The 12530-nt window shown below is 44.2% G+C and overlaps 1 protein-coding gene across 5 annotated transcripts in view; it reads right to left on the minus strand.

Annotated features, from left to right (window-relative positions):
- The window catches only part of CSMD3 (CUB and Sushi multiple domains 3), a 607508-nt gene that overhangs the window by 47716 nt on the left and 547262 nt on the right, over positions 1-12530 (minus strand). For 4 of the 5 annotated variants that reach the window (XM_081204227.1, XM_081204230.1, XM_081204229.1 and 1 more), the window contains 3 exons: positions 11749-11922; positions 9058-9240; positions 2296-2472 (listed from right to left, as the gene is read on the minus strand). In XM_081204227.1, coding sequence (XP_081060353.1) covers positions 2296-2472; positions 9058-9240; positions 11749-11922 — 534 coding nt within the window. Of the gene's footprint in view, positions 1-2295; positions 2473-9057; positions 9241-11734; positions 11923-12530 lie in introns of those variants that run through there. The other variant, XM_081204231.1, reaches the window with a different exon arrangement.

The raw sequence follows: 12530 nt of genomic DNA on the forward strand, positions 1-12530 counted from the left end.
TTTCCTAAAGAAGCTGCAGAAATGTGAGTTGAACCCCATAAAAACAGGATTTTTTTCTCTTTGCAAAGTAAGCTCAACAACTTTGAGCTGATCCTCGAAAAATGGGGATTTCCCCCTTTCCTCCTCTAAAAACTAGGTGCATTTTATGGTCTCTTATGTAAGGTCTATAAATCTGTCCAAGGGGTTCCCCCAACCCTCCAGAACAGATCTGGGGAGAGCAAGGCAAGTGTTCTCTCATTCAATTGTAAAGTCTTGCACTGAGATGTATTGGTTGGATACTACCCACCATCTCCAGTGTTATCATATGTAAATAGAAGAAAACCCTGTGAGCACTACTCCTGAAAATTATTACGGCTCAGAAGTGGGGAGCATACAACACTATAGAGTTGCGCAGGACACATAATAACCAGGGGCGTAGCTAGCTGCTCTGGGACATGGAGGGGCGGGGCAGGGCAACCTGCCCATGGGATCGCCATGGCGATCCACGCAAGGGGTGATCCACACAGTGATGATCCGCCCTGGAGGGATTTTGTCACCCCCCTCTAGGATGACACCCAGGGCAGACCGCCCCCACTGCCCCCTTCCTACATCCCTGATAACAACACACCTTGTAATTCATTGTTCAATGATTCAAATCCAAGCTAAGTTTTTGCTTGCCCTTCCAAAAGCTACAATAAATCAGAATTATAATCCAGTTAAATTTTAAGGCAGCCCATCTGGAAAGAAAGTTTTGGGTTGACATGAATTTGGTGGCTGGAGAGTGACTAGTAACTGTTAATTTTGTTTCTAGCTGCAGTAAAGGACTAGTCAGGGCATATCCTATTTCTAGCTCACTTCATTTTCCAACTCTTGCTGCATATAGTTTTCTTTGCAGTGCTGTCCCTAGAGGCTTCTATTGGCTGAAGTTCAACTTCAGGATTCTGCTAGAGACATCTGAGAATAGATTTCAAATATTTTCATTTCACCTAGAGCTTGAGAACAATATGTCAAAAATGCAGAAAAAGCAAATAGTCTTCCAAACATCGAATTTCCAGATTTCTTATTAAATAACATGTATAATGCATATTATTACTATTAGTAGTAGTATTTTGGTATATTTCAATGTTAAGACATATTTTGGTTGATGTTGTTCTTCAATATTTTATTAATTTATATATTATTAATACTGTTTTTCTGTGGTTGATATGACCATGATGGTCAAAACAGCAACAAGGAACTAAATATATTAAAGAATATGATTTTGCCAAGAGATGTGATGTGATTTTCATTAAAGTTGCAAAATTAACATAAGGAAAACAAATGACATATGGGGAGAAATACTGGGTTACATAAATTGTTAAAATAAATCTTGAAGGCAGCCCTTTACAACACTTATCAGGCAAATTGAATAAGATGGCAACTAAAATTTGTCAGCATGCTTTTGCATATTTCTCCTACTACATACATGTTTGCATGTGATTTTGTATACAAACATACACAGAAATTTGTAAATTATTTTCTCCAGTTTATGTATTCATATGCATACTTTAGTATATACATTTTTGTACATGGTACTTGGCTGGTGAGCTGCATTGCAAAGTTCAGAGAAGTGTGAATTTTGAAGGATGCCTATGTTTGGCTCATGTATTCTTTGAGAAAGTGGGCCTTTAAATGCACCTGAATCAAATTGCCCTTCCCATCCCTACCTATGGCAACACAGTTTCACATGAAGGCTGCTTCAAAGGTCTGCACTCTTGAAAAACCCAACCCTTGTAGAGAAGGAACACTTCACCTTCCAGGGATGCAGCAGTTATGGTCCAGCACAGCCCCTTGAGAGATGCCGGGGGGGGGGACTTTTGTCCCTCGCAGTTGGCCATTTGCTTCAGCCTCGGCCTGCCACTGGGGGCAACAGGATACCCCCAAATTTTAAATTCAAACTGGTCTGTGGTGGACAGGGTGTGGGGCAGTGCTTCTGTGGCAGACCTGAGGAACCAAGGCTTAACTCTGGTTCACCACTGGGGTATTTAAGCTGGCTGCAGCAGCTGCCAGTAGCACCGTCAGATAGGTGAATACTGGACAGAGAGGAGCGGCGAATAGGAGCCAGAAGCAGAGAACCATGCAAGATAAGTAGAACCCAGCTGGAGTAGTACCCAGAAGTGGAGAGCAGCATGGATGGAACCAGCGGCAGCAGAGGAAACAGAACAATTTGAAAAGCCCATCTTTTGCAGAGAACCCTCTTGCCCAGTCTACCATCACCCTGTTGTGACTTAGTTCATTATAAACTTGCAACATCTTAAATAATAAAAGGGTACTTACTTGTGCAATTTGGCAAGGAGCCAGACCATGTTCCATTCGCAGTGCACTGTCTTACAGAAGGTCCAGACAATATATAGCCTTCCATGCAGGAATAAATTACAGAGCTAGAGAATGTTGTGCCATCTATTCGAAACACCTTCCCATTAGCTGTTGTCCCAGGATTACCACATTGGACAGCTAGAAATTCAAATGTGGGAAATGCAGGAATAAGGTACAAGATGGCAGCAACAACAAACACTGAAGATCTACACCAGGCATCCCCAAACTCGGCCCTCCAGCTGTTTTGGGACTACAACTCCCATCATTCCTAGCTAACAGGACCAGTCGTCAAGGATGATGGGAACTGTAGTCCCAAAACAGCTGGAGGGCCGAGTTTGGGGTGCCTGATCTACACATTGTTCCAAATAATCAAATCAGTCAATGAGAAATTAGAATACACTGAACATAATTCAGTGTACATCCCCTGGTAATTAATCCTCCTAGTCTTGCTTAGATATCCTTTGTTGCACTCTCAAAACTTCATAGGTTTCACTTGAGGAGAAACTGCTACATCTGCATTGATGATTAGTTTTATTTAGAACCTGCTGGCAACATCCCAAAATCTCTTCTGCTGTGAGATTTCACACATCCAACCAGGACTCTGTGACCTCCTTAGCAATTCCACAAGTATTTCACCTGAGGAAGAGCTACCCCTTCACAAAATGCTGACACTTAAGCTTCAGATGAAATGTTGGTGAGAAGTGAGTGTTGGAGCACCTGCTTTGCAGGCCAAAGGTCTCATGTTCGCCCCCCGGCTATCATCGTCAAGTAGGAAACTTAATTCCTGAAGCCCCGGCGAGCTCCTGTTAATAAATGTAGACAACACTGAACTATAGGGGTCAGTAATATTCTTACATTTCTAAGGGAACCATGCTATAATTATATATTTGTGTAACATGTTGAGTAAACCAAATATTTGAATTTTTATTAGTTTTATCATTATATCCAATTTTGCCATAGAATGTGTTCTCTGATATTTTGCAGCTCCTGAGAAAAATACTACTCTCAATGGTAATTACTCAACACTGTAGCCTCTGGGCACAACAAATGGCTATGAAAGATTAGGGTGCATTATACTAAAGGATATCTACTTTCCAGTGCTCCTCTCCTGCAAATAATTCTATTTAAATGTAATTAACCCATTCACATTATTCAGTTTTGATCAATGTTATTGGGAAAAGGAAGATCTCTTTCTTTTCTCTTTGCTTTTGTTGATAGAATTATTATATTTTATGACAGCACAGCCATCTTGAAAGTTCAATGCACAACATAAAATTTATGTCATGAAAAAGCAGGTCTCTTCTAATTTGTTTTCTTCATGGCATTTCAGTATTTTCAAATCATTTGAAGTGATCTAAGGTTATTGTCTTTTGTTTCTGCTAATGTTAACCTACAGCCCAGATATAAATCAATATTGTATAGACAGTTCATTGATGTGATGATGTTATTGTTGCAAAATAAAACCGTTAACACTGACTCTGTTTTTCAACTCAATTTTGCAATCACATTCATGTATAGACAACCCTTTATTACTCTTGTCCTTAAGATTTCCATTGCTTTATGTGCCTATGCAGCAACCTAGAATGACAGATCAGTACTACCTTCTTGTATTATTATTTCAGATGGCATAAAAAAAATACATGGTATGAATAAGGTTCCCCCCCCCTTCCTTTTCTCATAATATTAGGGTTGTCATAGACCCAGAATTTCCCAGACACAGCTGGTATTCAGCCCTTGTAAACAGCGTCCGGGCGAAATTCGCTGAAATGTCCGGGAAAATCCAGATTGTGGCAGCCCATGTCAGTAGTGTAGATTTTGACGAATTTCATATAAAATAGCTCAAAAACATTTTTTGAAGATTTTTGTTGTTGAGATTTTCACTTTTTGAAATACGGCAACCCTACATAACATTAGAACTCAGGGATATATCCAATGAGTGAAATGTTGTAAGGCAAATGAAACTAAACTATGGAATCTGTTCCCTCAAGAGGTAATGATGGCTATCAATTTGGGTGGCTTTAAAAGAGGACTAAACAAATTCATGGAGAATAAGGCTATCAAGGACCACTAGAAACCACAGCTTTGTTCTATCACCACTGCCAGAGGCAGTGTGCTTTTGTACACCAGTTGGGAATCAAAAGTGGATAAGTGCTGCTGCACTCAGGTCAAGCTTACAGGCCTCCCATAAGCATCTGGCTGACCACTGTAATAATAAGATGCTGGGACTGCATGAGGCATTGGCTTGACCCAGCAGGTTCGTGTTATGTTCATGCAGTGCAATGTTGATATGATGCTGCTCAGATCTGCAAGTCCTGTCCTTCAGCACTTGGTAGGAGTATATACATCAGATTCTGATCCTTCTTGCATTGAAGTGGGTTACTTCAGACAAATTCAGAGCTTGTCAGCTAAAACATAATCTTCCCAAAGCACCCTGAACCAAACTGATTACAAGGGGGAAGCTGGCAGGAGCTCACACGAATCTGGCTCAAGATATATCAGCCCAAAGGGATCAGGGTGAAAGTGCTTAAGATGGCCCAAATAGGGCAAGGCTACAGTGAGGCAGGGATAATACCCTGAGTGATAATGAGGACTGCAGGGCCTGCTCCCTTCCAGGGCCTTTTCCAACTGGCCCAGGGGGCGTGGCCCAGGCCCTTTCTCCCAGCTATAAAGGGACTCCTGCTGCAGGGAAGCCTCGGACCATCGGCTGGGTGAGGACTGCAGGGCCTGCTCCCTTCCAGGGCCTTTTCCAACTGGCCCAGGGGGCGTGGCCCAGGCCCTTTCTCCCAGCTATAAAGGGACTCCTGCTGCAGGGAAGCCTCGGACCATCGGCTGGGTGAGGACTGCAGGGCCTGCTCCCTTCCAGGGCCTTCTCCAACTGGCCCAGGGGGCGGGGCCCAGGCCCTTATTTGGAACAAACTTTTGGGGAAGCTGGGAAGTGTTCTGCAATTGCTTCCCTGTTCCAATGTGTTTTAAAATGTCCTCAAGCAGTCGGTGGCAATTTAAATTTGTATTTCTTTTTTTCCTTTTTTCTCTTGCTGGGGGTGGGTGGGTGTAATGGATATTTGGTTGGGGATTAATTTTAGTGTAATTGTTCTGTTTTTGTTTTCTGTTGTTTTATTGGTTCTGTATAGTTTGTGTTTTGTTTTTAAGGGGCGGGATCAGGGCTGCCTGGGAGTGAGGCCCCAGCCAACACGATGGCTGGGACAAGTTCCACAGGGGGGGAAGCACTGGGACATCCGATCTCGGTGATCATGGGCAGGAGGCGGAGTTACGCTAAGACCAGACCATGTCATTACCGAGGAGGCAGGTTTAGTCGTTGTTTGAAGACTATCCCTGCCTCCGGGTCTGGCCTTGACCAGATGGATACTGGAATCAACAGGGGAAACCCACATAACCTGAAGGTGTTGCTGTGTAATGCCAGGTCAATGGTGAATAAAACCACTGCCATCCACGACCTGATTGTGGATGGAGGATTTGACCTGGCTTGTGTGACAGAGACCTGGTTGAATGAGACAGATGGGCCCGTCCTTGCTGCCGCTTGCCCACCAGGTTTCTCTTACGCACAGCAACCCAGGTCATGTGGGCGGGGAGGGGGGGTTGCAGTGATTTTTAGGAAGTCATTAGTCTGCACCAGGCGTCCTATTGGGAAGACCCAGTTCTCTGAGTGCATGTTCTGGAAGTTGGGCAATAGGGGCAGTACAGGATTCCTTTTGGTGTACCGACCTCCCCGCTGCACCAAGGATTCCCTGCCCGAGCTGCTTCAGGTCGTGGCGGATGTTCTCCTGGAGACACCTAGCCTGGTCGTCCTAGGGGATTTTAACATCCACGCCGACACGACCTTACAAGGGGCCGCTCGGGACTTCGTGGAAAGCATGGCCTCCATGGGGCTGTCCCTGAATAAGTTGGGCCCAACTCATAGTCATGGACATGCCTTAGACCTGGTATTCACCTCTAGCGACGTGGGTGATCTGACACTAAGTAAAAATGAAACCAAAGAAGTGCCATGGTCAGATCACTTCCTGGTGCAACTGGACTTCTCCGCGACCCTTCCCCTCTGCAGGGAGGTGGGACCAATTCGGATGGTCCGCCCCCGCCACTTAATGGATCCAAATGGTTTCCAGAGAGTGGTAGGGGATGCTTTATCCCATGTTGATGGCCTTTCAGCTGATTCCCTGGTGGCCCGCTGGAATGCGGAGTTAACCAGGGCTATCGACTGTCTGGCTCCGAAGCGCCCTCTCCGATTGCATGGAGCCCGGACAGCCCCGTGGTTTTCTTCGGAGCTGAGGGCGATGAAACAATCGCTGAGACGGCTAGAGCGTCGGTGGCAGAAAACTCACTCCGAATCTGACCGGACACAGGTTAGAGCTCAACGTCGAGCCTACCAAGTGGCGATAGCGACGGCGAAGAAGACTTTCTTCACCGCCTCTATTGCATCTGCAGAAAATAGTAGCAGGAGACTCTTTCAGGTGGTCCGCAATTTAACGGAACCACCTTTACCATCGGGGCCTTGTAAAGACCCCAAGATCTCCTGCAACGATTTTGCAAAGTTTTTTGCAGATAAAATCACTCATATTCGGAAGGAGCTAGACACCACCGTGGGAGCAGGGCTGGGGCGGGAGAGTGCTGGAGCCCTGTCTGGTCAAGTTGCATGGAATCAATTTCAATCCGTTACCCCCGAGGATGTGGACAGGCTGCTTGGACGAGTGAAACCAACCACCTGTCTCCTTGATCCTTGCCCATCCTGGCTTATAAAAGCTAGCCGGGAAGGGCTGGGCGATGGGCTCTGCGGGGTGGTGAATGCTTCCCTCTGTGAGGGAACATTCCCAGATCCGCTGAAAGAGGCGGTCATTAAACCGCTTCTTAAAAAACCATCTTTAGACCCGGCCAGTATGGCCAACTATCGCCCAGTCTCAAATCTTCCATTCTTGGGCAAGGTGATTGAGCGTGTGGTTGCTGAACAACTCCAGGCACGCCTGGAGGATGCGGACCATTTGGATCCCTTCCAATCAGGGTTCAGGCCTCATCATGGGACTGAAACTGCCTTGGTCGCACTGGTTGATGATCTCCGGCGAGCTAGGGACAAAGGTGAGAGTTGTTTCCTAGTTCTGCTGGACCTCTCAGCGGCCTTTGATACAATCGACCATAACATCCTTCTGGACCGTCTAGAGGGGTTGGGAGCTGGGGGCACTGTTATACAGTGGTTTCGCTCCTTTCTCCTGGGCCGTGTTCAGAAAGTGGTGGTGGGGGATGAGTGTTCAGACCCTTGGGCCCTCACTTGTGGGGTGCCTCAGGGTTCCGTCCTCTCCCCCATGCTTTTTAACATCTATATGAAGCCGCTGGGAGAGATCATCAGGGGGTTTGGACTGGGTGTCCATCAATATGCAGATGATACCCAGCTCTACCTTTCTTTCAAATCAGAACCAGTGAAGGCGGTGAAGGTCCTGTGTGAGTGTCTGGAGGCGGTTGGAGGATGGATGGCGGCTAATGGATTGAAGTTGAATCCTGACAAGACAGAAGTACTGTTTTTGGGGGACAGGAGGCGGGCAGGTGTGGAGGACTCCCTGGTCCTGAATGGGGTAACTGTGCCCCTGAAGGACCAGGTGCGTAGCCTGGGAGTCATTTTGGACTCACAGCTGTCCATGGAGGCACAGGTCAATTCTGTATCCAGGGCAGCTGTCTACCAACTCCACCTGGTACGCAGGCTGAGACCCTACCTGCCCGCTGACTGTCTGGCCAGAGTGGTGCATGCTCTAGTTATCTCCCGCTTGGACTACTGCAATGCGCTCTACGTGGGGCTACCTTTGAAGGTGACTCGGAAACTACAGCTAATCCAGAATGCGGCAGCTAGACTGGTGACTGGGGGCGGCCGCCGAGACCACATAACACCGGTCTTGAAAGACCTACATTGGCTCCCAGTACGTTTCCGAGCACAATTCAAAGTGTTGGTGTTGACCTTTAAAGCCCTAAACGGCTTCGGCCCAGTATACCTGAAGGAGCGTCTCCACCCCCATCGTTCTGCCCGGACACTGAGGTCCAGCGCCGAGGGCCTTCTGGCGGTTCCCTCATTGCGAGAAGCGAAGCTACAGGGAACCAGGCAGAGGGCCTTTTCGGTGGTGGCGCCCGCCCTGTGGAATGCCCTCCCATCGGATGTCAAGGTGATGGACAACTACCTGACATTCAGAAAACATCTTAAGGCGGCCCTATTCAGGGAAGCTTTTAATGTATGATATTTTAGTGTTTTTGGTTTCTGTGGAAGCCGCCCAGAGTGGCTGGGGAGGCCCAGCCAGATGGGCGGGGTACAAATAATAAATTATTATTATTATTATTATTATTATTATTATTATTATTATTATGAAAAATTTCTATACCACCCTTCATTCAAGGACCACAGGGAGGTTTACAATAGAAAAAACATAAAAAATACATAACATAGTTACAAAAATCATTACTATCCCCCTCAATGGTTTATAAGGTCATGACTTATTTAATTAATGAAAGGCTTGGAAGAAGTGGAATGTTTTTCATCTGGCACCTAAATTTATGTAATGAAGGCATCAGATGAGCCTCTTTGGGGACAGCATTCCACAAATTAATTCCAAGTATCTGGGCTTATTTAAAACAAAATGATCACTTAAGCTCTTTGACTTTGAAGCACTGTTGTGCTGAGCACATCTTTTTACTAATACTGGGTTGTATTATATTACAATCATCAATGAGATTTACCTTTACATTCCGGCTGCTTTCCTGTCCAACTTCCATTTGCCAGACATGTTCTTTCCACCGATCCATGAAGGGTGTATCCGAGCTCACAAGAGAATTGCACAACACTTTTAATTCTAAAGTTGCTTTGTTCTCTAGAACCGTGACCTGGGATTCCAGGATCCCCACACGATCCCGCATTGTCACCTAGAATTTGTGGTACAAAGATTATTTCAGAGGGAATACACAAAAAAGGTGATATATTACACTGCTGCTGCTGTTTTCATAGCTGATATGGTAACTGAAACAGATGAAAGAAAAATCAAAGTACATAAGTATCCAAGTGGCATAACAATAGAAGGCAATTCATAATCAATGCAAATATCAAAATACAGCTCACTTACATCTTACATGGGAGCTACATTCCAGGAATGGTGTGTAAAGCCATAATTATGTATAGTCAAAACTATTACCAGAACTGTCCCCGCATGAGCAATATTACCTTCCAAAGCCAGTGTGCTGAATGGGCCTTACCCCAACCCTAAGCAAGGCAGACAGCTTAAAAGCTTTCTCTCTTTTTGCACCAGGAAAGAGCTTTTAAGCTCTCCACTTTCTGTGCATTTAATTTGTGCTATTTCAATGGCTGGCCGCCAAGTGCATAAAGTTGAAATCATGCACGTTAAATGTACATAGGTTGAGAGTCATCTGTATACTGAGACAGTATGCAGAACCCGTACCCATTTAATGTGTTGTGATTTTATTCAGGGATTCTTGACAGCACATAATCGAGTTTGATAGAAATTTCAAGTGATTCATGGCCAATAATTTGCAGGACAGTCACTGTTCATCAATTTGCAATACATTAACATGCATCACTCAAGTAAAGTATGCTATGCAATAGTCTTAAAAGAAAGAGTAAAGCGAACGTTATCAAGATGCTTCAGTCAGGTGATCCATTAAAAATATAATACAGAAAAGTGGAGATATGGCTTTCTAAGCTCCAGTGAGATTCTGAGCATGAAGATCTTGCAAACACTCATACAAACCAAGAAAAAAAAATATTCACACATTTGCCAACATTTCCAGTGGTGCAGCAAAGGGTGCACTTCAGAGCTGAAGTCCAGGCTCCACAGCCAAGGTAGTCCCCAAATGACCATCGAGAGGCAGGTTGCTGGTCATCAAAGGAACAAATGGTTCATTGCTGATCTTTTCACCATGTCAAAGGGATCAACAGTTTCATGTCTGCACTGGGTCAGGGTGAGCTCTACATTGTATACCACCTCTTTACAATTACTGCTATTACTGAGCTTCCCAAACAACTGAGCAACTGCTCAGAATGTGAATAGGAGAAGGCAGGATTTTCTACCTATATAATGATGCTGTCCACAGTGAAGCTATAGCAGAAGGAAAACTGGCTCAGTTACAGATCCAAAGGGTAGTGGTCAGAAGGGTTATTGCCTGCCATGGAATCTCTGAAGTGATAATCAGTCATTTTACATTGCAAAACGTCTTCCTGCTAGTAATTTTTAATGAACAGATTTATGTCTTTTTACAGCTATGCTGTAGATCAATGCGCATAAAGGGAATATTTTGAAAGGACAACATAGGACTCTTGCTTTTCAGGGACACATATCCTATTATTTTGTTCATAAAACAGAAACTTGAATTTAATGCGCAAAACACTCCCATCAAAATTTAATTATGAGTTTGAAATTCAGAAATTTTGATCATGCAGATCATCAATTAAATTTAATATTCCTTGAGTTTGGAAAATTAGTGGATCAAAATTACAGGATCAAGGCAGCATTTTGGAAGTAAATTATTTTTTAAAAAATATGTTAACAGAAATTACTGTATCTTGCTTTTGTGATATGATGAGTAGGGAAATGGCATGTCCAAATGAGCACATATAAGTCTGTGAAAATATGCTGAGTTCTAGAGGTTACTTTACAAGGTTAGATTCTCAGGAAAACAGGATGAAAGCATTACTGCCTTTGGGACTTCCTTTCCATTTCAGTTTCTGGTGGAATGGTTGCTTGAGTGTCTTTGATGTTTTCTGCACCAAGTCTTTCCTATCTTGGATGCCATCAGATTCCTCCTCCTGACAGTGGGGAGTCTGGGTTCTTTGCCATTGCAGGGGCTCTCCTGACTACATTACATATGTGTCATGCTCCACACATTGAGACACACTGCCCCTCACTGCAGACCATCACAGTTCTCTATAGCAGTCTTTGCCAAACCCAGTGCCCTCCAGATAATTTGGACTATCACTCCCAGCCATTTCAGCCAACATGGCCAATGTCATTGTTGGCATTGCTCTACTAAGTATTAGTGGCAACCATCCCCATATGTAAGTGGTTTAAACTTGTCACCATATTAGTCAAAAGCAAATCAAGACATTGATGCAGAAACACTTAATATAGAATTCAACACCATTCTCAGTAATAGAATATAATTATTCATCACCAACTGGTCACCTGCTTTATTTCACTGACCATTTATTCTTCATGTTAAAGATAATTAGAAACTTTCCAGTTCTCCTCTCAGTATTCATTATATTCATATGGTGGAACTTAGCTTTGGCTGCAGCTATATCTTGTGACTGACATTTGGCTTTGATTTTCAATTTCCTGAAAGGCAAACAAGTTCCAGCCAAAACTAATACAAGCATAGAATTGGTTGCAAAAGCACATTCACATACTTCAAAAGTGGTACCTGAGCAATGAGGCATAGATCCACTCCAATGTCCATTCAATTGACATGTCCGAGATGACTGGCCTATTAGTGACCGTCTTCCTGTACAAGAGTACCGAACAGTAGATCCAAATGTGTATTTCTCTCCAGATAGGATCGCATTTGGAGGAATACCAGGATGCCCACAGTCAATCACTATGATGCATAAATATTGGAGATAAAAATTACGTTATAATCACCAACCTATGCAGTTCAATTTGCCTTCGCCACCATTACTATGTCTTGCAAGTTTGGGGCCATCATACAGCAAGATCCACGTGGATGAGCAGCTCAGGATCTCTGGCTCAGCTACCTGATTCCTGGCCTACCCAGGCTCAGCAGGCATCAAGTCCCTAATGTGTTCAGCTGAGGATAAAACAATGTAATAATTTGCACATCCCAGTTCAGCCAGGGCTCAGTCAGCTGTGCCAAACCTGCTGTTAGTCCCCCAAAATGGGTGTTATGGAGGTATGGCAGTGGCAGGAATACTTCTCCTTGAAAAAAAGAGAAGAAGGTTTGCAGAACATTTGTCAGTCACTATGGAACTTATATGCAGACTTCATCATGCGAAAGGCTGGACTGCATGAATCCCAAGACGGAATTAAGATTGCCGGAAGAAATATTAACAGGCTCAGATATGCAGATGACACAACCTTGATGGCAGAAAGTGAGGAGGAATTAAAGAACCTTTTAATGAGGGTCAAAGAGGACAGCGCAAAATATGGTCTGAAGCTCAACATCAAAGAAAAACTAAGATCATGGTC

Source organism: Podarcis bocagei (assembly GCF_964188305.1).
Source record: "Podarcis bocagei genome assembly, chromosome: 8".
Lineage (NCBI taxonomy): Eukaryota > Metazoa > Chordata > Lepidosauria > Squamata > Lacertidae > Podarcis > Podarcis bocagei.